At 51.0% G+C, this 27250-nt stretch overlaps 1 protein-coding gene across 17 annotated transcripts in view; it reads left to right on the top strand.

Moving 5' to 3' along the window:
* The window catches only part of LOC100921442 (leucine-rich repeat flightless-interacting protein 1), a 165665-nt gene that overhangs the window by 58867 nt on the left and 79548 nt on the right, over positions 1–27250 (top strand). Inside the window, exon 1 of one of the 17 annotated variants that reach the window (XM_031968227.1) lies at positions 16136–16783. The exons of the other annotated variants lie outside the window; for them this stretch is intronic. Coding sequence (XP_031824087.1) covers positions 16736–16783 — 48 coding nt within the window. The 5' untranslated portion in view covers positions 16136–16735. Of the gene's footprint in view, positions 1–16135; positions 16784–27250 lie in introns of those variants that run through there. 17 annotated transcript variants of the gene reach the window in all.

Here is a 27250-nt window from a genome sequence, read left to right as displayed (position 1 = left end):
CCTCCCGTTCCCAGGGCCTCTCAGCTGTGCTTTGTGCTGCCATTTTCTCACTGCCTTCTTTCTGGGAGTAAACTTCTGGGAGTCTCAGGTGTCAGTCTTCCTCTATTTTGACCTGCAGCTGATAGCTCTGCAGAGACAGCTTTGCTTCCTCCTCCTCTCCCTTTCACCTGAAAGCCCTTTAGGTCAGATCTGGAAGACCCCAGACAAAGGCATCCTGGTCCTCCGGGTCTCCACCAGCCCTCCTGCCTTGGCGCCAGCCTTCCGAGGTCAATGCTGGCTCTTCTTGGGCCACCCCTGGCCCTGACCCACAAGCACTCACCATTTCTTTATTCCAAGCCTGGCCCAGAATTCCAAATCCTGTTTACAAACACTGTGTCTCTTGCCCAGCTACTGTTTTCTTCCCAGGTGCACTTTTTTCTGGTGACTCCCCAATCTCAGTGGACAGCACTGAGGAAAATGCTGCTTCTGACCTTTGCCTCTTTGGCTTTCTTGCCCAGGATCGTCTCTGGCGACGGTCTCTAGGCTCCTTCTGGCAGCAGAACCTGTGCCCACATGAATCAGCCCCGGCACAAGGCGCCTGTCCAGTTTGACAAGTCTGGGGAAATTCCCTCATGCTGCCCAGGTGCAGATCTTAGGAAAGCCACAAAGATCAGTTCTTTGGGGATCACCTGGCAAATGAGCCCTTGGCAGAATCACCAAAGTCCCCTATCTGTGTCCCCCCTTCTCCCCTCTTCCCGGATGATCTTCTGTGGACTTCTCCCAGCATTCCCGGGAGGATTAACGCGTGAGTCCTGCCCGTACAACCAGCTTCCTCCTTGTTCTGCAGAACCTCGGGTTTCCTTCCTGCCCCCACCAGTGTTCTCTCCCTCTCTGTCCTCTGCACAAGACCTTTCTGTCCCCTCCAATCTACTGACCCCTCGGTCAAAATGCGCCCCCTGACCTCATTTCCCTTTGGATTTTCTTGCTCCAGTTTTTGAGAAGCACCTGCCTGACCACTTAGTGGACCCGCACCCAGTAGGCGACCGAGCTGGGCTTTATCAGGATCCTCTCAGATTCCACATCTCATTGGGCTGAGGAGAAAGCGACAAATGACTTAAAAAAAGATTTGGATGAATGCCAAAAGGTGCCCCCTCCCACTTGACCACCAGAGGGATGGGCTCAGGGACAAAGGGACGGAGTATATTTGGGACATGATCAATGCGCTACGGAGGTTTTAGTTTTTCTTTTCTTTTTTTTTTTTCAATAATCATGATGTTTTTAAATGAGAGTATCTCATCAGGGCAACTGTGAGTTACCAGTTGGACTGTCTTTTCTGTCTCCTTCGATGGTGACCAGACTTTTGTCCTTGACAACAATATGTGGCTCTGTTTCAAAGTGTTACTTAGAGAAGAGAGATCTTGAGGCAACTCAGTGGCGCAGTAGATAAAGCATCAGCCCTGAAGCCAGGAGGACCTGAGCTCAAAGCTGGTCTCAGACATTAATACTTCCTAGCTCTGTGACCCTGGGCAAGTTCAATTAACCCCTATTGCCTCAGTTTAAAAAAAAAGAGAGAGAGAGAGAGATCTTGGAACTTGATAATGGTTCGCAGCCCTCCAGAGTTCCCCTATCCCTCGTCTATCTGACATGATGCGGGCAGTAGTTGATGTGTTAGAATGTATCTGGGCTCACACTGATCTCTGGGTTTTTTAAACAGTCAGTTCTGATGATGAGTTAGCTGCCTGGCTTCATTAAACCAAGATATTTCTGAAGTCTAGACCACGGGATGAATTAATGGACCCAAGTCCATCTCAGAGGCAGCTTGGTATAGGAGAATGTTTGGACTCTGAGTTCAAATTCTGCCTCAGACAGACGTTTACTCATGTGACCTAATTTTCTCTGGCCTTCATTCCCTCCTTTGTAAAATGAGGAAGTGGAGCTCAAGGCCTCTTGGGATGCCTTCCAGCTCCAGGTCTATGATGTTGTGAGTGACAGTGGATAAGTCATCATCTCCCTGGACTTTGGTTTCCTCATCTGTTAAATGGGAATAATGATTCTTTTTAATATCTTCTTCATAGAGTAGGGGGAAAGATTTTCATTTTATAAAGCATGATCTATGTGTATATACACACATATATATGCACATACACATGTGAAAATAATTATTATCTTGCAAAAGGATTTTCTCAGTCATCCCGTTTTTGCCAGAGCGTCTTGTCAAAGTCAAAGCCCACATCAAAACCAGATGCTTCCACCGAAATGGAAGAAATGATTTCGACATAATATGAGTAACTAAAATTAAAGTCGTTGGCCAAAGGACGCGGATAAAGGGCCAGGGAGGTTTATGGGTGCCTCGCCCTCATCCATTACTCCCGGGAGCTGAGCATGAAGGCATCTCTCATTGACCTCTTTGCTGAGGTTTTCCCAGTGTGACGTAGCCCAGGAGGGGCTATTTTTATCTCCAGTTATTCCAGAATTTCCACCCTCATGCCCAACGCAAGACTTTTCCACTGTGTCTCCAGCCTGCCGGCTTTGGCTCTTCCATCGACAGCCCTTGAGATTCCTCTGGAAGCTTCTTCCTTTCCTGTAAACCCAGGTGAGGCAGTTGGGATCTGACGGTCCCTTCTTAAGATGTGAGGGAGAGCTCCCTGATACCTGCTTTTCATAACTTGGTCAGTTTTCTAAAGGTTGGTGGCTTTTGTGCTGAGTTGTCCTTGGAGGGGTTGAAAATGAAGGGACCCACTTGAGACATGTCTTTTTAGTACTGAAATTCTTAGAAAATATTTTTTTTCTGGGAAGATTAATTATGAAGGCGGCTACTTTCAGAATCAGGGGGAATGTTGGAGGTGGAAGGCTATAAACTTAGGCTTGCCCACTCATCTCACAGGGGGCCGATTTTGGATCAGCCTTTTAATAGGAGTGTTTTAGCCATTAAGCTCGTAATTTGTTTCAAGTGTCTGATCTCCCTCCCTTTTTTTGTCCTCTAGAAATTCATGGCAGCTTTTTGTGGCACTTTATTCCTCCTGGAGAGACCTGTTGGTTTCTGCTTTTCTCATTTTGTATTATTCTGGAATTAGCTTCCTTTGGAAAATTCGGTCTCTACGATTTCTAATAGTGAGCAGGATGGGATCTGGGATTTCATCAGTGTGGAGAACTCCTCCCAGGGGAGGAATCTCTCCCTAGAAATGCAGGTCAGCACCTCCTGTCTTCGAGTTGTGGAGATCGGAGTGACGTCCCTGGGGGCACACGGGCCACGTAGTGGAGACGGATCTGGAACCCAGGGTTTCTTGGGATCATGGCCGGCTCTCTGTCCCCTCTGCCGGGCAGCTTTCTGGATTTCTAGTGCAAACGTGAAGGAAGACTTTCTGTCAGATTGAGCAGGAGGGAGATGTTGGTGTTGGTGCAATAACTCATGTTATTGCGCATGATGATTGAGTGAGAACAGTAACTTATAATCACTGTAGGATTACAAAGTGATTTATTTCCTACAATTATCTCATTCGGTCCTCGACTCCTATTAGTGTTACCATTCCATCTCTTATTGTTGTTTTTACGATTTCCATTTTACAAAGAAAACCGAGGGTCCAAGAGTCATATGTATGGTAACCCTTCTCTGGGAGCTTCCTGGGATCTGAATCCACATCCTGTGACTTTGATGGAGTCCAGCAGAGCAGTTCTGGCTTTCCTTCCCTCCAGTGTGTATCAGAGCCCTTCCATTTTATTCTTGCTAGAGGCTGTTTGGAGGTATCTACTCTTTCATCTGAATAGGGGGAGGTCCTGTAGTTTGCTTCCAGGAATAATCTCTGATTTGAGTGTAGGCAAATCCCAGGAATACCATGTTAAGTGACTTGTCCAGGTTGATACTTCTTAAATGTTAGGAATAGGATTTGAATCTGGGTTTTCATAGCATTCCCTTCAATATATCATGGCACCTCTTTGCCCTGAGTACTATCTAATAATTCCAGCTAACAACCACCTCCGGAGGGTTCAGTCATTTGAAAGAGGGCTAATTTGTACCTTTTGACTCTCAGTCCTTGTCTCCCAAGAACACACCTATATTTGAGAGAACCATTCTCAGAATATCAGAATTGAAATAATCTGCATTGGCCCTTTTTGATTGTCATTTAGTCCATTAGATGAGTCTGACTTTTGGGGGTTTTCTTGATAGAGATACTAGAGTGGTTTGCCATTTTCTTCTCAAGTTCATTTTACAGATGAGGAAACTGAGGTAAATAGGATTGTGACTTGCCTAGGGTCACATAGCTAAGGTGTGGACCTGGATTTGAACTCAGTTCCTTCTGACTTCAGGTCCAGTGCTCTATCCACTATGCATTATTGGTCAATTTATCCAAGTGTTTCCTAAACAAGAACTGAGCCTCTCCTCCCCTTCCCCGCCATCTTCCCAACCAAAACCAAAAATTAAAATGCATGACAAATGGCCATCGAGCCTTTGCTTAATTTCTGACTTTGGGGAAGAGAAATTCACCACTTCCCAAGATAGCCTGAGTGCTTGGCATACAGTGGGCACTATATAAATGCTTATTCCTTTCCCTGTATCAGCCCTAAATCTGCCTCTTTGCAACTTCTGCCCATGGCTCCTAGAGTTTGGAGCCTTGTGAGACCAGACAGACTAATCCTTATTCTTTAAGGCAGCCATCATGACCCTCCCCTTGCAGCCTTCCATGCTCCCTTCAGTGAAGTACTTCACTTAAATGGCTTGATCAGAAAGGAAAAACAGAATGCTATGGTAGCGTGTTGGGATTAGAATCACGAAGACCTGAGCAAATCACTTGAGCCCATTTGCCTCAGTTTCCTCATTTATAAAATGGAGAGATGACAGCACCTGCCTCTCAAGTTCCCTTTGCCAATCACATGAGATAATTTTAGCAAAGTGCTTACTGAAGTTCTTAACCTAGAAAGCACTTACTAAAACGTCCCCACACCAGCCAGATCCGGGGACTCGTCAGTTCCAGCCTCTCTCTATCCCTTGATCAGAAGAGTAGATATTTAGGCAAGAATTTCGCTGCCACCCAACGCACGTTTTAGTCGTCTCGCTTGGCTCCTGCACGAAATCCACTCAGCCTGCCATGAAGTACCTCTTGGTCCGGAGAGATAAGGGGCTTGGCTTTCCCAAGAGGCACTTGGCTCTATGTGTTCGGGGTGTTTTCCTTGGTTACAGTTTATAAGGACTATTCCCATGATCATTGTCAGTGTGAAAGGGACTGGTTGGACAGCTTGGATTGATTAGGGAAAATACATATTTTTCTTTAAGGGTTGCTATGTACTCGGGCCTTGATGTCATCAGACTCTGACAAAGGTACAGTTAATTCCAGAGAAGCCAAGGAGAACTGTTGAAAAGTCACTTTGATTATTTACTCAATGCTGAATGGAATGATTATTTCAAGCATATACCTGGGATAGAAAAAGCATGTCCAAGAGGAAGATCATGAAGGCAAAACCTGGGCTGCGCTGAGATCATCTCTGAGGAAGCACTTGGCAAATCCTGAAGCGTCATATCACGATTCCTTGTTGTCGTTATTGTCATACTGGGCAAGAAAAGTTTTCTGAGCAAATCTCCGATGGGGGCTCATGGGTTACCGACATCACAGAAAGCAGAAAAAGAGGGAGGGTCGTTCTCATCTCCCCCTTCTCCTCTCTCCCCATACACTGACCAGGCTCAGCTCAAATCACAAGCAGGAGGCAACAATTGGAAGGATAATGAAATAGTCCTCCTGGCACCTCAGTCTTGGTGAGAAACTCGCCCAAGCACAATCAAGCAGGGCTCTGAGTGTGTCTTTGAGTGTGTGTGCCTCAGTATTTCAGTGCATGAAAGTTTACCCTCCCCAGGTAAAGGTAGCCCCCCTGCATGTTTGAAACCCCCTTTAAATTTCTAGAGAATGTTTGTTTCCTTGGAGGTTTTCCTGATTTAATTTTTGTTGATTCACTCCTTGTTGTTGACACGCTCACACTCACCAGGCCCTTTTAGCCTGGTGAATTTAGCCCAGAATTTTCATTGCTTCGACATCTTGCTACTTCCTAATTTGCAAAGACTAGTAGAGTTTAAAAGATGAGGTTCTCTTTGAGGAGCATTACAGAAAGCCATTAATGCATCATTTCCCAAGATCTTTTCCTCCTGTTCATTTCTGGGTCCAGATAATACTTTTTTCACTTCCTCTCCAATATATATTTACTGTCGGACTAAGTAGGCCTCCTATTCCCTGCATTGGGGACAATAGTCATCTTTGATTTGATTTTTAAATTCTGTTACTATATTTTGTTTCTAACATCACCATCATTTCCAAATAGCTCTCTCCCTCCTCTGCTATCAAAAGAACCAGCCTTTTTTTTTTTTTAACAGAGAATAAAAAGGGGGCAAAATCAGTTCAGCAAAACCAACACTTCAGCTGAGTCTGATGGCATATTCAGTATTCCACACCCATTGTCCCCCCACCTCTGCAAAAACTAATTGGAAGGTCCATTTTCTCCTAGCTTTTTCCCAGGAAGACTTGGAAGGTTCCATTTCATTGTTGCTGTTACTCTGTTTATATTTTTGTGACCATAATTTTTCCCAGGTTCTCCTTCGTTTCATCTCAGTTTGTAGACACATGTCCATGTTTTGTAAAAATCTTGATATTTGTGTGTTTTATTGAAGGGCTGTGGTAATTAACATTCAGTTTGGTTAGCCCTCTATTCCTCATCTGTGGGAGTCTTTCTTTGCTGTCACTAAATGTTCTGGTGTTCTTGAGACTTTGCTTTCCACCTTTGCCATCCGTGGGATGGGTTGGCTCTGCACAGAATAATTGGAACGATTCACGGCTCTAACCAGGTATTCGTATTCCTGCTTTTGCTTACTCCTGAACACTCATTTTAGAAGTAAAACACTTCACAGAGCCTCAAATAATTCATAAGGAGTAAAAGATCTCTTTCCACCTCTGTGGGGATTCCTTCTTAGAGACCATCAGGGTCTCTATCTTGGATAAGGAGCGGGGAGAGCTTGTTGCTCCGAGATCCTACCCAGAGGTTCCTTCTCTGTGCCGGACCAAAGGCGGGACTGGACCATTCGGCCCAGACTCATGGTGGGAATTTTATTCTCTACTGGGTGTCAAGCAGCAGAGAATGGCCATTTTCTTTCTTTCTTTCGTTCTTTCTTTCTTTCTTTCTTTCTTTCTTTCTTTCATAGCTTTTTATTTACAAAACAAATGACTGGGTAATTTTTCAACATTGACCCTTGCAAAACCTTCTGTTCCAAGTTTTCCCCTTTCCCCCACCTCCTCCCCTAAAGGGCAGGTAGTCCCATACATGTTAAATATGTTAAAATATATGTTAACGAGGATGTCCATTTTCACAGCACAGCCTGGCAGCTGCCCAGCCAAATGTGTTGCTGCTGCTAGCCCCTTTCTGGCACCAGGTGGTCATTTCTGCTCACTCAGCTCCTCTTTCTCCCCAGAGAGTCTCTGTTGCCTTCCTGACATAGCCAAAGTCCCACAGGAATAAAAACTTCCTTCAGACCAGTCCTTAAGGCCCAAAGCTTCATGGGAAATGTGGCTGTTCACTTGCCCCTGTCCCTTTTACACCTGGGTAATTTAACACTGGCAAGTGATTTCCAATAGTCTGTTCTGAGTTCTAAGCTCTAGTGATGCTATTAATTCCTTAATGATTTGTTCAAGTCACATGGAGATCAGTTAGGAACACCGGTAAGGAGAGGCTCTTAGAAGCCATCAGCGCCCCCTCCTCATTTTAACAGATAAGGAAATTGAGGCAAAGAGAGATTAAGGGACTTGCCCAGTGAGTGTCTGAGGAGGGATTTGAACTCAGATTTTGACTTCTCCCTGATTCCAATCTCTGTGCTTTATCCCCTGCTCAGTGAGGAATCCCAAAGCCTGATGAGGAAACTAACATACAGAGAAGGTAGGAGTGGCTTGCCCAGGGTCACACAGTTACCAAGAGCCTGAGATGGGAATTTGAAACTAGGTCTTCCTGGCTCCAATTAATAAACAAGCACTTATTGAGCACCAATTATATACCAGGCATCGGATCGGGGCTAGGGATACGAAAATGAAACAGCTCCCGCCCTCAAGGTGGAAAACCTCATGGGGGAAAAGCAAGATGGAGGATTTGTGTGTGTATTTTTTAATATTATACACCCTTACAGCTACGAAAGAGGTCATGCTAGAGTCTGCATATTTGTTACAAGGATATTCCTTCTCTCCCCTTTCCCATTTTGAGGTGGGAAGAGGGGAGAAGGTTTCAGCACTGGGGGAGTCAGGAAGGGTATGATTTAGGGGGGGAAAGGGCATCTCTGGCTGGGCTCTTAGGGGACCCTAAAGGGCATTGCTGCAGGCTGAGGATGGCGAGAGTTCCATGCATTGGGGGAGAGAGAACATAGAGACAGGAAGTGGAAGGTCATAGGGACAGCTAGGTCAGTCTGGCTGGACCACAGAGCCCACAAGGAGGAGCGTACAGGTGATACAGTAGCCAGGACGCTGGATTCAGAGTCAGGAAAATCTGAGTTCAAATTCAGTCTCAGTTGTACATTCTCTGAACCACCCAAGACAAGTCACTTCCCCTGTTTCAACCTCAGTTTCCCTGCCTGTAAAGTGCAGGGGTTAGACTTAAGACGGTCCTTTCTAGCTCTAAGTCTGTAATCTTATGAGTTATGTGCAGTTAGGTTGGAGCCGGATTATGAGGCTTTAAGTGGCAAACAAGAGTTTGTGGCTGGCCCTCGAGGACTTTACTGATGAAGAGTCTTGAACTGGAGCAGAGCCTTGAGCTTTGGGAAAATCAATTGGAGGATGGCTCGGAGGCTGGAAGCATCCTGAGGCCGGAGGTCACAAAGGCCTGAAAGGGAATGGGATGGAGGGAGTTAGAGGGCGACTTTCAGGTGGAGAGAAGGGAGAAAATTCATCTGTGTTACAGTGGTGAGCCTTCTGGACAGGGAAAATGGCCTTTCCAGTAGGGAGTCTCTATCAAGATGGAGAGGCAGGTTTCAGTGTTGAGTTCCTCCTATAAATAAATCCCATCTAATGTTTATTGGTTCTTTGAAAACTTGTTAGGGCACAAGTTGTGAGAACAAGGTTATAAATGGTGTAAACATCCAATCAGCTGCTCTGAGTTACTCAGACCTTCCCAGAGAAACAAGTGATCTGCTTGGCAGCCACGGGAGGAAAAATGGACCATTTCCATCGCTGTATCCGTGACACCAGAATGGAGTTTTGTTGGGATGAGGGCAGATGAGTGACAAAGTTCAGAGAAGTCTCCTCTGGCCCCTGAGGAGTCTGGATGCAGCTGCCCCGAAGGCTTCCCTTACAGCAGAGTTCTCAACTAGGGGCCCATGGATCAATGGTAGAAGACAGTGAATGTGGATGTAAAAAAGTGGCATCTTTACTTCAATAGAATTGATTTCCTTTATTATTCCATGTATTTCTTTTTATGCATTTAACATCCGAGAACAGGCCACTGGCTTCCTCAGATTAACAATGGGGTCCCTACCACAAGAAACGGGAAATACCTGATGTCTTTGCCTGGGATATAAACTTCACAATCACCTGTGCTTCCTGTAGAAAGTCCCATGGCAGAGATCTCGGCTGCCATTGGAAGATCCTGTATCTGGAAACCCGGATTTTGAAGGAGCCAGAGACAGGATAGAGACACATGGAGAGAGACGGGCAGAGCTGGTTGGGAGACAGCAAGGGTTTGGGGTTCAGGAGCCAAACCTTAATAACAACATTCATGATCATACTAATAATAACTAGGATGGATGTAGCGCCCCGGGGCCTGCACTGTATTTTTCAAACATTATCTCATTTTATTCTCACAACAATTTTTTTTAATTATGGGGGAGTCACCCTTCTCTGAGACCTCTTCATTAATTTTAATGACTCTAATTCCCTTAGACAAAGCCCAAGCTGCCTACCTCAGCTGAGGGAGGTGGTAGGGTTTCAGCAGGAAACGGATTCTAGGATCAGACTTGGTTCGAATTGAGTCTCGGAGAAAAATATAAATCACCCCGTCTCTGGCACTGTTCCCATTGGGAATTGTTCGTTTTGTACATGGGGATCTGATGACAAAGATCACTTTGAGGGACATTGGAAACTATAAAGCATTATAGAAATATGCATTTATTGTTCTTGTTTAAAGGGATTTTTTTTTGGTTCTACCAGCCTATACAGAATTGAGAATTGTGTTGAAGTGAGGACTTTAAAAATGGATAAATCTGTGATCTGTGATTCCTTGATCAGTCCCTGCTTAGGATAATAATGATGATAATAATAATAAAAAATAATGATAGCTAGCATTGGAAAAGTGCTTGAAAGTTTACAAAGCATTGTACAGAGATTTCATTTGACCCTCAGACAGCTTTGGGAGATAAGGGGGTGTTCTCACCACCATTTTACAGATAGGTTAAATGACTTGGCCAAAGTCACACGGCTGATAACTGCAGGAGGCTGATGAGACCCCCCAAAAGTGTGAGTTCTCACTACCACTTCCCTTTGGCCCTGGGCAGACACTGGAACTCTGTGGACTCAGTTTCCTCAGCTAGAAAGTGAGAAGCCTCAGTCTGAAGGTCTCTTCCCGTCTGTAATCTGTTGTGATCTGTGACTGGCTGGCCATTAGCCGGCACAGGCCCTGAGTTTCTGTGAGAGAGCCAGGCGACATCGGTGGCCACGTCTTGGGGAGGCAGGAATCCGGGAGTGCGGCCGTACCTGCTGCTCACGGATTCCCAGGCACAGGGCCGGGGCAGGGGGGGGCCCTGAGGAGAGACGCAGCCAGAGCAAGCGAGGGGAAGGAAAATGTGACTAAGAGGAGAAAGCAGAAGCTGGGGCCGAGTGCTCGCTCTGCTGGCCGAGGTGGCTGATGGGAAGGCCCACTTCCTTCCTGCTGTGCCCCAGAGGTGATCCCGGAGCTGCCGGGGCGGGCTGGGTACCAGGCTCTGCCTCTGCTTAAGGCCTTTGTGGGTCTGCAAGTGAAGGTGGTGGGGAGGGAAGGTCTGATGTCAGGAGCAGTTGTGTTGTGGGGGACAAAAGGCATCAAGAAAGCTTTATTAAGCAGAGATTCTTCTGAGCTAAAAATAATCTTTCTTTTGGACCTGAGCAGGTTCCGTGGGCTCATAGAACTGAGGCTGAGAGGGGACAGCGAGGAAGGTAGCCCCTCCCCCTGTATCCTGTGGCTCCCCAGCCCCACAGACAGGCCGTTTTCCCCTCTTTTACCCAGAGGCCTTCAGTGAGCAAGCTCCAGGTCTCTGCTTCTTTCCCCTCCACTTCCCCCTGCATTTTTGGCTCAGCTTCCCCTCCCGCCTTCTGCTTCCCTCAAACTACTTCAGGCCCAGAGCTGGTGCCTGTAACAGGGGTAGGAGCCCTGGAGCTTGTACCTGAAGGGCTTTTGCGGCCCTCCGGTTCCTCCACAGCAGAGAGAGCCGGGAACGGCCCAGGATTTTCGTCCAGAAGAGACCTTGGGGTTACTTACTTCCATCCCCCACCCTCCTACTTGGGCCCAAGCGCTCACGTGAGGCAGGGAGCGAACCGGAGCCGGCTGCCCCTTGAACCCAAGGCCTCCGGCTGCACAGTAGAGGCAGTGGGCCTAAGGCTGGGGAGCTCAGCTCCGATGGGGAAGGTTCAGATCCTGCCTCTGACCCACAGGGTCTGGGGGACCCCACAAGCTGAGCCTGGCGACTGTGAGGGCCACATTACAGAGAGGAAGGGCCCGACGTGCTGGAAGTTCCCTCTGCCAGAGGAAAAGAGCTCAGCTGCTTCCTGTGTCACGTCTTTCAAAAGTAAAAAAAAAATGAAGTTAAAATGTTATGAATGTACGAATTTGCACCCGCTAGAGATTGAATAGTGTTGGGGTGAGGGTCTCCCATAGCTTCTCCGCTGCGCCCCCACCCGTCAGTGCCGAGGTGCTCGAGGCCACGAGGTGGCGCAGTAGGTAGAGGGGAAACTGAACTCCAGTCCTGCAGTTGTGTGACCCTGAGCAAGTCATGTTTCCTTTTCTAGAAAATGGGGATAATCTCACACACACACACACACACACACACACACACACATGGGGTAGGGTAGGGGTGGGGAAGGAAGGTTCTATGAGGTTCAAATGCAACCATGTGAAAGCACTATATAAATGCAGCTGTTATTATTCCTGGCTAATCTGGGGGGACGAGGGGGCTTCCCACGGCCCCTCCCCCACCTTCTCTCTGTCCCTTCTCCCGGCCCGTCCTCTCCTCGTGGAGCTGGGTTGAGTGAGGAAAGTAATTCTCACTCTAGTGTCAATGTCAGTCCTGGTCCTCCCCCACAGGGGATGTTTGCTTGGCTGAGGGATCCATGAGCCGGGGGCTCCCTAGGAAAACTGGGTCCCCGGGAGGGGGGATGGACGTGGGGTCTCTCTCTGAGCCGCTGCTTGTAGCTCCTGTAGCCATTCCGGGCCCTGGGGCTGTGCTGGAGGAGCCGGGGCTGGCTCCCGGACCCACCTTTGTTTGGCTGAGGAGGAGAAGAAGAAAACTGCCAAACATTTCATGTGCAAATGAGCCACCCTTAAGTGCTCTGGGGAGGACTTAAACCAGCCACTTCCTCTGTCTGGGCCTCCATTTCCCCTCTGTGCCGGCAGAGTCCGGGAGTCACTTCTGGCTCTGTCTGTGATCTCTTTTTGCCTCAGTTTCCCCCTCTGTGAAATGAGGGTGGTCTCTACCCCCCTATGCCTGAGATGCTGTGGAGGGAGGCTGCTGAGCTGACTTCCCTGTATCGCTGAGGGGAGGGGGGAGAGGGAGGGTTAAACTCTATATTGAAAAGGAGGGCTGTGAGAAATGTGTCCCCAGGGCCCTGTCTGGGGTGGGGGGGGGCGGTTCCACATGCCTGGCCCGGATGGAACCCAAGGCCACGAGCAGACCCCGGCCAGGGCTTGCCAGGCCGCTGGAAGCAGGTGGGGGACCACGGTGCCCCCCGTGCCCGGGGCCGGGCTTGCGGGTCTGCAGAGGGCATGGAGGCCGGGCTCCGGGCCCCGGGGACAGGGCTGACCTCATCTGGTCACCAGGCGGGGCCGGCAGACGGCAGCTTCCTCTCTGGGGCAGCCCGGCCCGGAAGAAACACAATGGAGCTTGTTGCTAAGCAACCTCCTCTTTTGCCTCCGAGTAACCGAGATGCTGCCAGGAGGGGGATGACTGCATCCTGTCTCTCTTGCTCTCGCTCCCCCTTCCCCCCCTTCCTCTTGGGCTCATGAGGAGGGGGGAGGGATGAAAGGAGAGAGTGTGAAGAGATAGGAAGTGGCCTGGGGGAGGGGGCCCCAGTGCCTGGAGATTCAGCTGCTTAAGGTGGAATCTTTTCGTGAAAGACTCAGCTACGATTTCCTTCCGGTTGTGTCTCTCCCTGGCCAGACTCACCCAGATAAAAGGGGGGGGGAGGGTCTTCGCTTACCTTGCAGAAAATAAAGCAGCCCGGTCACTTCAGACCCCCACCCAGCTCAAGCTCCCCCCCCCTTAGAGAGTGGGGGGAATGAATCAAATCAAAAAGTGCCCTCTACACACAGACATGGTCTGAGGGCACCAAAGGCTCTCTGGGACTTTCCCGGAGCCTCATGGGGGACACAAAAATAAGACATTGAGACGTTCTGAGTTGCCCGGCGAGGCAGGGATGAAGTCCCAGAACCGTCCAATGATGTAAGAGACCAGGGATTTCTGTCAGCCTTTTAACAAGATGTTTGCACGTTTCCGTCCATCAGGAAGCTGGTTGGGACGTTTTGCTGGTGATTTAGTGACCTTGGGTAGAAGATGAAAATTTCCTTGAATGTGTGTTTACTAAATAAGTGCTTGTTGACATTTAAGCTCAGTTGACATTGAACTCAGACCAGAACTGGGTCCGGTGGTCATTCAGCTCCACTTTATCTCGCATACATCAGAGCTGGGCAGACTGTTTATTTTTGTCTCCCCCATGACACTCTGGGCTCCTGGAGAGCCAGGGCTGGTATTGCTCCGTAGCCTCAGAGCTTAGCACAAAATTTGTCCATAGTGGGCATCTTCATAGTGCTTGTTGATTGACTAACTGTTCGTCCCCTCTGAGTCCTTAAGCAAGAAAACAAAACGAGCCTTTTTTATACACAGTGAGTTGGGAAACGAGATGAGACATTTCCTTACTACTGGTTCTTTTGCAATTTTTCCCCTTTTTAACCCAATAGCCTTTGCCTTTCCAAAATCTTCCCTATGGAGAAAAGCCTTGATTTTAATGCTTATTAAGTGATTAACTAGTAACCGTATCTAAGTTTAGGGTGCATTTGCTTTTCTGGAAACAGGATGGAACAGCTGTTCAATTTATCACTGTCTGCATTTACTAAGGTCTTATTGAGTGTTAGGGGTTCTCAGGGATACAAAAGGCTTACTGCCCCAAAGGGGGTTGAAAAGAAGAAAGCGCTGAACTTGAAGTGGATTTTTTGCCTTTTTGCCTCAGTTTCCCCCTCTGTGAAACGAGGGTGGTCTCTACCCCCCTATGCCTGAGATATTGTGGAGGGAGGCTGCTGAGCTGACTTCCCTGTATCACAGGTTGGGGTGGGGGGGCTTCCAGCTCTGTGATCCTAGGCAGAGCATTAAACTCTGTGGCTCAGTTTCCTCACCTGCAAAACGAGGAGCTTGGATTCAATGGCTTCTGAGGACCCTCCTCTAAAGTCTGAAGCTGTGATCCCCCATCTGGGAAATCCTATGAGGTAATCTGAGGGGGAGGGAGGAAAAGGCCTCTGGGAGGAAGTCGCAGGCCTGATGGAGGCTGGGGATTACTGGAAGGGAGGGGGGGAAGGCATTCCAGACATGGGAGACAGAAAGCCCCTGCAAAAGCACCACGGACTCCTCTCCGGTCTGGCTGTGAAGCTGTGGGCTAGGCACTTAACCTCTCTGTGCCGGTTCCTTATCTGCAAAGCGGAGATAATAATAATACTCCTCACCTTCCTGGATTGTTGTGAGGGTCAGATAAGTAACATCCAGGAAGCTGTTTGGGAACTCGGGCTCTCTGGCTGTTATTGTTCCCATTGTTGGCCCTCGTCACTAACTGCGAGTTTTTCTGCCCTGAGTCCCATCTGTAAACAGTAGGAGTTCCTTTCTCTAAGAGGGGGCAGGTTGGGCAGCGCTTGGCCAGTCCTGTTCCTCATCCAATTCGGCCATAATTGGTTAGGAGCGGACCGTGTGCTAGACACCGAGTTGTGACTCTCAGTTCCCCAAAGTACACAAGGATGGCAGCCAGTCGACAAGCATTTATTGAGCACCAGCTGTGTACCAAGCGAGTCCCGAGGGTGCCAAGGAAGGCAAAAAGAGACTCGTTGCCCACAGGGAGCTCCCAATCTAAACGTGCTCGGAGCCTCTCCCGCAGGAGGGATTGAAGGCAGCCTGGGGGAAGGATAAAAGATGGAGCTGAAGAGAGAGCATCGGGCTGCCCAGAGACTTGGAGATGAGGGGTGGGGGCGGGGAATAAGCGAGGAAGGTCCGGGTGTGGATGTAAACGCTGGGAGGACAGGCCTGTGCCCAGGATCGAGGGAAGCCCCCCCTTCCTGAGGGGGTTATGAAGCCTCTCTAAATGCCCAGCTGGCGGGCCAGAGCTCAAAACGCCGGGACCCATGGGGGGGGGTAGATGGCACCCGAAGCCCGGCGATTTGAGGGGTGGCCCTGGCGCTGGGGACGAGCCCCTTTGACCGAGGATGTTTTAGCTGCAGGGAGGCTGGCGGGCGGGAGCGGGCCCCCTCGTCCTCCGGGAGCGGCGCCCGGGCTGGGCCGCCGGGCTTAGCTGGGATCCCCGAGGCCTCCGCTTGCGGGGCAGCCAAGGAGCGCGCTCACCACGGGGAGCCCCGGGATGCACGGAGGGGGCAGCGCGCTCACACCTGTGCCTTAGCGGAGTCCCTCTGGCAGCCGGCCGGGAGCGGGGAGCCCGGAGCGGGGAGCCCGGAGCCGGGGGGGGGCCCAGCGGCGCAGGTGCGAGCCCCGGTCCGGGGCTGCCCGGCCTCCTCCTGCCCGGAGGGTTAATTAAGGGCCGGGGAGCGTGAAATGTGCCCGGGGAGGCCGAGAAACCTCCGATTTCCCTGCGGTTCCCCGGCAGGGGGGCTGGCCGCTCCCTGGCCGCCAGGGCTCCGCTCCCAGCTGGCCCCGGCTCCCAGCCCCCGGGGGGCCGGCCTCGCTCCCAGCCCCCGGGGGGGGGCGGCCTCCGCTCCCATCACCCGGAGGCACCGGGGGGCCGGCCCAGGCTCCGCGGCGGGTCTGCCCCGGGCACCTTCGCAGCCAGCTCGGCTCCCGCTGACTCAGAGGGAAGCCTGGGAGCCGAGGGGCGGGGCCTGGGCAGCCTTCGCCTGCCTTTCCTGTGTGTCTAGAAATAGGGTGGGGGCCGAGCAACGGAAAGTTACTCGCGGCGGGCGGCGCGGAGGCGCGGCGGAGTCGGGGCGCGGGCGGCGGGGGCCCCGGCGGGCGGGGCGCGGAGTCACCTGCCCTCGGCTCACTTCCTGGCCACGCCCCAGGTGAGCGGCCCCGCGGCGGGACGGCCCGGCTCCTGGCTCGGGGCTGCGAGGGGAGCATGGAAGTTTCGCGGCCGTGAAGGCAGGTTGGGCCCCCCGTGCCGAGGAGCGGGGCTTCCCCGGGCTTCCCGCGGGCCCGAGCCCCCCCCCCCCCCCCCCCCCCCCGCCGGCTCCCGGGACGTGAACGTGGATGAATGAAACCGGGCGCTAGGAACTGCCCCGCGCCCCCGCCGCCGCCGCCGCCCCCGCCCGCGCGAAGCTGGGGCTCTCCGGAGGAGCCGGCCCCGAGTCCTCAGCCATGCAGAAGAAGGAGATCGAGTGTCTGAGCCCCGAGGCTCAGAAGCTGGTAAGGGGGGGGTGGCGGGCGCGGGACCGGGCGAGGAAAGTTCGAGCTGGGCCGGAGAAGTTTGCGCTTGTTTCCCACCGCCGGGCCGGTGCCTCCTTCCTGCCCGCCTCCGGCCCTGGCCCGGCGCGGGGCGGGGGGGGTCGCTTCCTGGGGCCCGAGGGCCGCCGCCCTCCTCCCCCTGTCTCCCTTGGGGTGGGGAGGGCGCGCCGCGGGTCTTGCCGGGGCGGGGGCGGGGGGAGAACGGGATAAGGCATGGAAAGACCCGGACTTTTCCCCCTCGCCCCCCTCCCACCCCCATTCATTGGGGAACCGGCGCTTTCCCTGTTTCGGTTTCCTGCTGTGAGAAATGAACTCTTTCCACCAGCTGGTTTCTGAGGGGCCCTTTCCCGCCGCGGCAAGTGCGGGGTCCCCGAATGGACGCTCGGGGCAAGCCCCGGCCCCTCCCTGAGGACTCGGTTTCCCGAGCTGGAGAAAGGAGACGTTGGGTCTAAATGTCCAGCTCCGTGTCTGTAATTATAGCTCTGTGAGATGTTCCCCGGGGCGGGCCTCAGTTTCCTCCTTGAGGAGGGCCCTTTCCAGCTGTGGCGAGTTAGGGATCTGAGAACAAGGGTGGGCCACGTGCCCCGGCCGCGTTTCCCCCGCCTCGCCCGGCAGACTCAGTCTCCCGGGCTGTAAAATGAAGAGCTGGGATTAGGTGCTTGAGAGGCCCTTCCCGGTGTAGCCAGGTGGGAATCGCGGATGGAGGCAGGCCCGGTGACAGGAGGGAGGCCCGGCCGCAGGAGGCCCGGCCCGGCGACAGGAGGCAGGCCCGGCGGCAGGAGGCCCGGCCCGGTGACAGGAGGCCCGGCCCGGTAACAGGAGGCCCGGCCCGGTGACAGGAGGCCCGGCCCGGTGACAGGAGGCCCGGCCCGGTGACAGGAGGGAGGCCCGGCCCGGCAGCAGGAGGCCCGGCCCGGTGACAGGAGGCCCGGCCCGGTGACAGGAGGCCCGGTGACAGGAGGCCCGGCCCGGTGGCAGGAGGCCCGGCCAGCCGCAGGAGGCCCGGCCCGGTGACAGGAGGCCCGGTGACAGGAGGCCCGGCCCGGTGGCAGGAGGCCAGGCCAGCCGCAGGACCTGTTGAACAACACTTTTGATCCGTTTGGGCCGCGGTGTTTTTCCTTCCGCTGAAAGGTTTTTCATTGTTCATTGTGTGGAAACGTTTCATTGACGGCTCCCGGTCCCCTCGGGCGCGGGCCCTTGCCCGGGACCGGTTCCTGCCAGCGATGGTTGGTCGGCCCGAGCCGCCCAGCCTGGAGCGCTCACCTTCCAGGAAGGCGGCCTGGCCGCCTTATCAAGCGCCCTGAGCCCCCGCTGGAAGGGCCAGCCTGCCCGTCACCTGGGGAAGGGGCCCCTCCCGCCCCTTGGGACCCGCTTTGTAGGTTATTTGGGGACCTCTGGAGCAGGATCCCGGCCTCACTGGGGGGGAGGGGAAGCCTTGAGCCCAGTCTTGGTCTTCCCAGCTGATGCTGCTCTCTGTGGCTGGGCTGACCTCCTCCCTGTGGGAGGGCATCGGTCCCAAATGGCTTCGGGGCCAGAGGAGGAGGGATAGTTAAGGAGAATTTGTGGCCTTATCTTTGAATTATAAAGTCCAGAACTGGCAAATCCATGACAATCTGCAGATAGCCGTGGCATCCCATTTTATGGGGTGGGGGAAACTGAGGCTTAGTAGGGAAATGACTTGGCCAGGACCTACAGGCTGCAGTTGGCAGTAAGTCAGTGACATTTGCCCCTGGATGCTGCCGGCCTTTCTCTGAATGGTGATAAGGAAGCCAGCCTGGGTCTCCTCATTTAAATCCCCCCAGTAACACTGTGGGAGGGGGGGAAGAGAGACTTTCTGTGGCCCCCTCCCCCCACCCACACCCAGTGAAAAGGAAATTCCAGTTCCCCTCCGAGGTGTCAGCTTTTGGCTGCTGTTTTTATCTGCCTCAAGGTGTCGATTGACTCTGGTAACCTGGGTTTGAGACCCTGCTCTTCAGGCTGGTGAGGGCTGGGGGACTGACTGGGAAGCCAGGAAGGGGGGGGGGTCTACCCAAAGTGGGGGGACCTGACCTCCCTCTGATCTTTGGGGAGCCCTCACCTAATGAGAGCTCCATTTCAAACTAAAAGTGACATCTCAAAACATCATCCCAACCCACAACAACTTCCCTTTGTACTCCAAGAACAACTGTTGGGGGGGAGGGGGGAAGAGGTCATGTTTCAGACATTTAACACGTTGACCTTTGTCGGTTTGGAGCCTGGGATTTAGAAGGAACTGGATCTGCTCGGAACCAGGCCTCATTTCATTCTCTTTAATTTAAAGCAAAATGGACAAGGTACCATCTTTCACTCACCCAAAAAAATCCATTTAATCCACCAATCCCATCGTCTTCGTGAAGTCGGGGGAAATCGAGGAAGGCCCCCTGCACTTTGGGAGGTCCCAGGGGATGGGCAACCGGCTGTGGGCTGGAGAGTATCACCAATGCCCCATTCCCAGCAACGTCTTGGAGAGAGTGACTTTTAACCCACTTCCCAACCATTTCAGGGTGAGGCCTTTATTTTATTTCCTTTTCATTACATTTTCCATTTTATTATCTTTCCTCCACCTTGAAGAGTTAGGAGATAATAGCCAACAAGTGTAGAGTGATCATTATCTCGTTAAATCCTCACAACAAACCAGTTGTTTGCCGCGTTTTACAGAGGAGGAACCTGAGGCAAACAGAAGCTAAGTCCCTTGCTCAGGGTCACAAGGCTCATGAGCTTCATTTGAACTCATCTCCTGCTCTAAATGGGCTACATTAAAATCATGGCTGCTGTTGTTAAATAATAATGTTAAGCCTATATTTTAACATATTTAACATGTATTAGACTACCTGGATTTAGGGGAGAGGGAAATTTGGAACAGAAGGTTTTTACCAGGGTCAGTGTTGAAAAATTACCCATGAGTATGTTTTGTCAACAAAAAGCTATAATAATAATAAACGTTTAACGCAGTAACGACGAGAACCTTTGGGTGTTACGAGCTGTGTCCTATCTGTGTGTCCGACAGATCTCGCCAACCCCGGGACTGAGAGCCACTGAAATGGTTCTTTTTCAGTGATCACATATTTGTTAAATTCCAGGCTCGGGAAGTTTAATTAAGGAAAGCTTTCTGGGCTCCTCCCCCACCATGGCAGCGTCATAAATTAGAATGCCCGGGACGGACATTGGGCGGTTTCCAGTCGTGGATATTTCGGCTCACTATATTTATTGGAGGGGAAAAAATGTTCTTTTCCTAGTGCTTGTCAGTATTTATAGGCCCGGAGTTGGAGACTTCGAAAAGCCCCAAATCGAGCAATCTGGTCAGACAGGTGACCTCACCCCCAAGCTATGCCAGGGCCCTGGAGACCTTCACTTGCCACACTAGCAGCCCCCAAGAGCTCAGGGGGAATGCTGGGTAGGACGGGCCTCTCGGAGGTCGGCCATAAGTCTTCCCAGGCTCAGACAAGGAAAGAACGATGTTATTTCTCCGCCCCGGGAGCAGCGCAGGGCCAAGTTTTCCAGAGGAAATTTGAAAAGGTGATCGTGGGTTACACGGGACCATTGTTTGTCCCTTTTTAAGTTTCTTTCCTTATAATTAAGCCCTGAGTGTGAAGGCAGGTGGTAGCTGGAAGGGCTCCAAGTCAGGGTCAGTCTGAGCACTTTTCTGTGGTTCCGTCAGACAGAGTTGGGCTTGCTGCTATCTGATGGAGGGTAGGGGGGAAATACCCTGGCTCTGCAGATGATTTCTCTGGATATCATTGGATCGGGCAAAGGGCAGGATTTTTAAGCGCCTTATTTGGGGTTTTAATATCTCTATCTGTTGATTGGAAAGGACAGAATCAAGTGGAAGCTTGGGTTGGTCGGGAAGGAGCAAAGCTTGGTAATCTGGGTTCTCTCAACAGCTGTGAGATCCTGGGCAGCCCAGTGAAGGTCATTGTGCCTCAGTTTCCTGGTCTGTAAAGAGAGGATTTCGAAGGCTGTACTAATTGGTTCCTAGGCTTGCTGAGAGAGAGTCAGGTAGGAAGGAGTTGCCCTTTTGTCCACTCCTCTCAGATTACAGGTGAGGAAGCAGAAGCTCCGAGTTCTGACCCTGAGGTCAGAGGTCATCACTTCAATCATCCTCTCTTTCCTTTCATCCCTGCCCTCTACAAACAGTCCCCATCCCCAGATGTCTCCCATGCTGAAAGAGCCCTTTGCCCGCCCCTGTTACCTCCTCCCTGAGCCTTCCACCCACAGCATTTGGGAGGAAGCCTCTCTGCTTTGTGTCTGGCCCTTCTTATCAGCCCCGGGTGATCTGGCCTCTGACCTCATCGCTCAGCTGACGCTGCCCCCTCTTTGGCCACTGTGACCTCGACATTTTTGAAATATGCTTCCTTTTCTCCAGGCGTGTGACACTGCTGACCCGGCCTCCTGTTTGGCCTCCTGGGCCAGCCCCTGGCTTCTCCTCCTACCTCTCTGATGGCGCCTCCTCTGTCTCTTCCCTGGCGGGGGCGGGGTGAGCCCCCTCGGTGATCCCATGGGCCAAGCCATCCCCCAACGATGATTATTGCAGATTGCTCTGGTGTGTCTCCTCCTCCTCCTCCCACATCATCACTGGCCACGGAACAGGCCTGCTCAGGCCCAGTGTGCCCCGAAGAGACATTCACTCGGCAGCCCCCTCTCACGCGACCCGCTCTCCGGAGTGACTTCTTTCTATATCCGGGACCTCCGTCCTGGCGATTGCCGCGCTCCCAGCCTCACAGTCGGGCTCTTTGTCCTGGCCCCTTCCTCCTCCTATTCCCGGCTTTGTCAAGTTTGGCCATTCTGCCTTCAGGATACCTCTCACTTCTGGCTGCTTCTTGCCACCGTCACTAGCCTGCTTTACCTTCTTTCCTTCTTGCCTGGATTAAGTGGCCTCCCGACTTCCTGTCCCTTCTCTGTAATCCAGCCTCCTATTCTTAAAGTGCAGGTTCCCCCCCCCAAAAAAAATGCCCAGTGAATTGTAGTTGTTCCATCTTTATCTGGGACAAATATATATCTTTGGGCACTAAGGCCCTTCATAATGTTTTCTATCTTCTAGACTTATGTCATATTACCCCTCCACCATTCATTCTCTCTCTCTCCCTCCCTCTCTCTTCTTCCTTCTTTTTGTGGTTCTCCTTCTCCTCCTCCTCTTCTTGTTTCTCCTCTTCCTGCTCCTTCTCTTCTTGTTCCTCCTCTCCCTTCTCCCTTCTCTTCCTCTTCCTTCTTTTCTTTCTTCCTCCTTCTCCTTCTTCCTCCGCCTCCTTTCCCCCCTCTCCTCTCCTTCCCCGCCTCTTTCTGAATCATGGGTAGGGACGGCTTCTCTACTTTTTAGCCAGCTCACCAGTGAAGTCCCTTCACCTCACTAAACATCCCTTTCCTCTTTTCCAGCCTCAGGACAGTATCACTTACACTTCCCACCTCTTCATGAAGTTGTTGTGAGGGGAGCCCGAAAAGGGCTGGGCAAAGGTCAGAGGGCCTTGTTTTTAGAGCTGGACTGTGATCCAAAATGTTGGAGATGCTGTGACACACCCGGCTAATAGTCCCAGGTCAGCTGTCCTATACTGTGAATGTCGGGCTTCCCCCTAGTGCTTCAATGGAAATGAGGATTCAATTTTTGCTTGTTATTTTTCATGTATCTCGAGATACTTAGACTTTTTACAAAAATCCATCCCTGCTGTTTATTGCTTAGCGCCCGTTAATCGCCAGGCGTCCTCCAGCATTTCTGTAAATTTAATCACTCCTCCATCACATGCAGTAGCTGAAGCATTCCTTAGGTCATGTGATCGTTTCAGCAGAGCTAATAGCTTCAAAATTCCCAAGTAATAAATGACCCGGATACCGCGCATTCCGAAGTTGGTCCTCTGATGCCCAGATATGAGGCGGTAAGAGCCGCAGGGACGGGACCTGGGCTTTTCTTAAGCCAGGGACCTCTCAGGTAAGGGCCCTCCCTCCGCCAATATGGACTGGCCGTCTCGCTGCAACTTATTTTTAGAGAGTTCTGTTTCTGTGCTGTTGTACCTTGAAAGTGGGCCCTTTGAATTCCGGTACAAGATTCATTTCTCCCTGTGAGAGAGTTAAGTGACTTGTCTAGGATCCTACAGTCAGGTGTCAGAGGCAGAGCCTGACCTCAGGTTTTCCTGTCTCTGAGGCAGCTCTATCAACGCGCCACATTGCCTCTCACCTAGGCAGAGTTGGCTGGAACGAATCACCGTCCTGTTGTGTGCTTTAGTTCTGTCCCCCAGGCCTGAAAGAACAGGCCCTGTAACTTCTGGGCTTAACATTGGGTAGTGAGGTAAACGGACAATCTCGTGGGGCGCGCTGCCTTCTGCTGTGCTGCTGTGCACAAAGGGAGGTCTAGGGTAAGGAAACGCCTGTAGGGAGAGAGGGGTAACATTTGCTTCCAGATGTTGAGCCTGGAAGGAAGGCAAGGCTGCTGAGAGACAGATAAGGAGGGAGGGTGTTCCTGGGCTAGGGAAGGCCGGGGGTGCAGCAGATGGAACACTGAGTTGGAGAAGAGCTAAGAGAATACAGTTTGTCTGGACTGTTGAGTTTGAGAAAGTAGCCATAGGACTGGATCATAGACGTTCTTGATCTAAAGCTGGTAGGGACTTCAAAGGTCATCTTGTCATCTCACAGTTGGGGAAACTGAGGCCCCGGTAAGGGAAGTGGCTCATCCAGGATCATAAATACACAGCAGTCACCAAAGATTCTCTGTCTCTAGACCCAGTGTTCTTTCCAATCTACAGTTCTGCCTACAGAGTCGTGGGAAATAAGGTTGGAAAAATAGGAGAACCCAACCGTGAACAGAGGCCCGTGAATGCCAGGACTTTTTGGCTTTATCCTGTAGGCATTTGGGTGCCAGTGAAAGTTTACAAATGAGAAAAGGGTTATTTTGGCAGATAGAATGGGAGAAGGGAGACAGGAGAGGTGGGGCACCCATTTATGTGGCTGCTACAGTAACCCCGGTGGGAGGAAATGAGGCATTAGAGTGAACAGAGAGAAGAGGGATGGGCGCAAGAGATTTGGAGGCGGTGTCAGCTAGACCTGGCACTTCATTGGATGGTGAGGCTGGCAAGAGAGAGGGCAGAGCCAAGAATTATTCCGAGGTTATGGCTGGTGGTGATTGGGAAGATGCCGGGACCCTCCACAGAAAGAGGGAAGGGGAAGGATTTAGGATGATGGGAAGAGAGGAGTTAGTGAAGAAGAAGAGTTCCCTTTGAGTTTGAGATTCCCAGGGGGAGTGATCAGGCAGGCGGGGGGGGGGGGGGGGGGGGGGGGGGGGGTGGGGGGGGGGGGGGGGGGCGGGGGGGGGGGGGGGCGGGGGGGGGGGGAGGGGGGGGGGGGGGGGGGGGGGGGGGGGGGGGGGGGTGTGTGAGGCAAGGCTAATCAGAAAATAGATTAGGGCTGATGTCTTGATGGGAGATCTACCTCAGCTTCCCCTCTCCATAATTGGCCCTTCCAGGAAAGAGGAAACGGAACTATTGTCACCTTGTACCGGGATACTCCAGTTCTGGCGGTTTTCCTGTGACAACCATATCTAAAATTCTAGTGTCCTAAATATTAATTGGAAGTAAGTTATGGAGGAGGGAGGCTACTGCGCCTGTGGCACACCAAAACCCCAGCCTTTTTCTTACTGTAAATCATGTCTCGTTCCTCCTGGACATCTGATGGTGTGGTGGGTGGCGTCTTGAAGACCCAAGTTCAGATCCAGCCTGAGATAACACTTACTCACTATGATTGTGGGCAAGTCAATCTTTTCCTGCTTTGGTTTTCTTATCTTTAAAATGAGGATAATAGCATCTACCTTGAAGGGTATACAAATGTAACATTTGTAAAGTTCTAATTACTTAGTTTTGTCTGGTTTTTATTTGTGTTTTTTATTTATATCCCCATGCTTAATTCTCCAGCATTTGGCACATTTGGGTTCTATATAAAGGCTTACTCTTTTCCTTTCTCCTTTCTTCCTTTTTCTTCTTTTTCTTTCTCCTTTTGTCCCTTTCTTCCAGCAGGACAGGGGGTAGAGAGAGAGAAAGTCCAGAGCCATGATTTCATTAGTGTGAGAAACTTCCCATATGGACAACTCCCTCTACCTGGGCAGGTCAGCAACCTCTGTCAGTGTCAACACACCAATAAAGATTTACAAAGTTCCTGTTGTGGGGCAGGTGCTGTGCCAAGCCCCAAGGAGACAAATAAAAACCTAGGCCTTGCTCCGAGAAACTTACAGTCTGGTGGGGAAAGACACACAAAGAAGCTGCCGAGAGAATAGGAAGAAGGCGCCTGCACGGAATCTTGATGAAAAATTCCAAAGATGTCCCAAAGACAATGTTGTCTGTCCTTCATTCTGGCAGAGGACCGCGACATCAGGGAAGTGGTGCCATGACATGCAAGTGACTTGGATTTAAGTGAGGGAGGGCTGCCTTAGCCTCTCCTTGTGAGTCATGGGCGCTCAGAGGCAGGATACAGATCAGGATGACTGGAGATGGCCTGAATCCAGGGAAAAATTTTCGCCTTTTTAAGCTAAGTTCTTCCCCAAGTCTCAGTTTGACTGAGGCAACACCCATTCAGTGATTCAGGCTAGGTGAGACTCCCAGCAATGGATTTTCTGAGGAAAGAAGGGATGGGGAGGGAGAGGGATCCAGAGAAATCTTAAAACAGAGATGAGGGCAAAGAATCTGTCCCTTCTAGTGTTTGAGAACAGCTTCTGAAGGGGATGAGAAGTGAAGACTCACGGCCATTGTATGTCAGTGTTGGAATCTGAACCCAGTTCTCCGTGACTCCAGGCCCTGTCCCCTCCACCCTCTACCCTATCGTTCTGTGGAACATTGACTCTTTAAATTCAGGTGTAAGATTTTACCTTTCTCCCCAGTATTCTAATCTGTTGGGCTCCTTTGGGATCCTGACATCATCTGGCCTATTAAACTCTCTCTCCTATTCATGCATTATCTGCAGATAAGCAGTCTGTTAGCTAAGTAACTGAGGAGATCCTTCCCCAGAGGCTCCAGGCCTTTCCAGCTGGCAGAGAACTTCAGCCACTCCCATATCCACCTCAGAGGGCAGGATTTTCGAGCCCTCACCTCCATCTCTTTTCCATAAGAAGAATATAAAAATCTGTGTCAAGTACCTGGTTAAAATCTAGATAAAATCATCAGGGTCAATCCCCTGACCTCGTTAGAAAAGGAAATGAAGGGAAATGAAGCTATTGGTGACCAAGCCTTTTCAAAATGCCTCCAGCCACTTTGACGACCTGATGTATATAAGAATTCTCCCAGAAATTAAAATCAGTTTCCTGGCCTGCAGATGAAAGAGACTCTCTTCCCTTTCAGATTTTGGAAAATTGGCCATTTGCCCATCCCTCACCTTATTATGGTGCCGCTCCTGCCCTCTGTGATTTTTTGGAGACCAAGGATAATGCATCAGGAGTCACAATGGAGAGTTGTTTCTTTAGGGTATTGGGATGGAATTCATATAAATGTTACTTATTATTAACTGGCTCAGGCAGCTTGGATTCCTTCAGGGCAGCTAAAGGTTCTCATAACATTTCCTCACTTCTTTGGGGCATCACTTCCTTTTAGTTGCACTTGTATTATTCTCCTGGGCTAGACCCAACAGAAATGCTGACATGGGGGGAATCATTCCTGCCTTTTCTCTACCATTGGTCGCCTCTATCTTGAGAAGTGGTCCTATCTCTTCTTTGATCTTTTTTCTCCCAATTCAACTTGGAAAAAAAAAGCTTGTGCGAACTTCAGCTTTCCTTACCCACCTCAGCTCTTTTGAGTATTAGTGATCTTAGGGCTATTACGGAACCTGGGTCTGAATTTATGCTGAAGAGCCTGTTTTGCTTCCATCTCTGTCTTTCAAGAATCTCATCTGGTCGGTGAGAGTTCCCTGTGTGTCCACATCTGTTTTCTAAGACAATTCCTGTTTTTTGTTTTGTTTTGTTTTGTTTTGTTTTTTTTTTAATTATAGCTTTTTATTTACAAGTTATATGCATGGGTAATTTTTCAGCATTGACAATTGCCAAACCTTTTGTTCCAACTTTTCCCCTCCTTCCCCCCACCCCTTCCCCCAGATGGCAGGCTGACCAATACATGTTAAATATGTTGAAGTATAAGTTAAATACAATATAAGTATACATGTCCATACAGTTATTTTTCTGCACAAAAAGAATCGGACTCTGAAATAGTGTACAATTAGCCTGTGAAGGAAATCCAAATAGAGGGATGGGAATTCTATGTAGTGGTTCATAGTCATCTCCCAGAGTTCTTTCGCTGGGTGTATCTGGTTCAGCCCTGTTCTTCTTCTTCGGAGTGGCTGGCTGTTCTTTCTGAATTTAGTTTTCTTTTTGATAGATGCCCAGTCCTTCGGGGTTGCCATTGTGGATAGAATTTTAGTCTATAGAATTCTACCGGTCCTCCTGCCGTATACTTT

The sequence above is a fragment of the Sarcophilus harrisii genome, chromosome 4, assembly GCF_902635505.1.
Source record: "Sarcophilus harrisii chromosome 4, mSarHar1.11, whole genome shotgun sequence".
NCBI lineage: Eukaryota > Metazoa > Chordata > Mammalia > Dasyuromorphia > Dasyuridae > Sarcophilus > Sarcophilus harrisii.
Note: the sequence above shows the minus strand (reverse complement) of the source record. Positions and strands in the feature narration are given on the sequence as shown.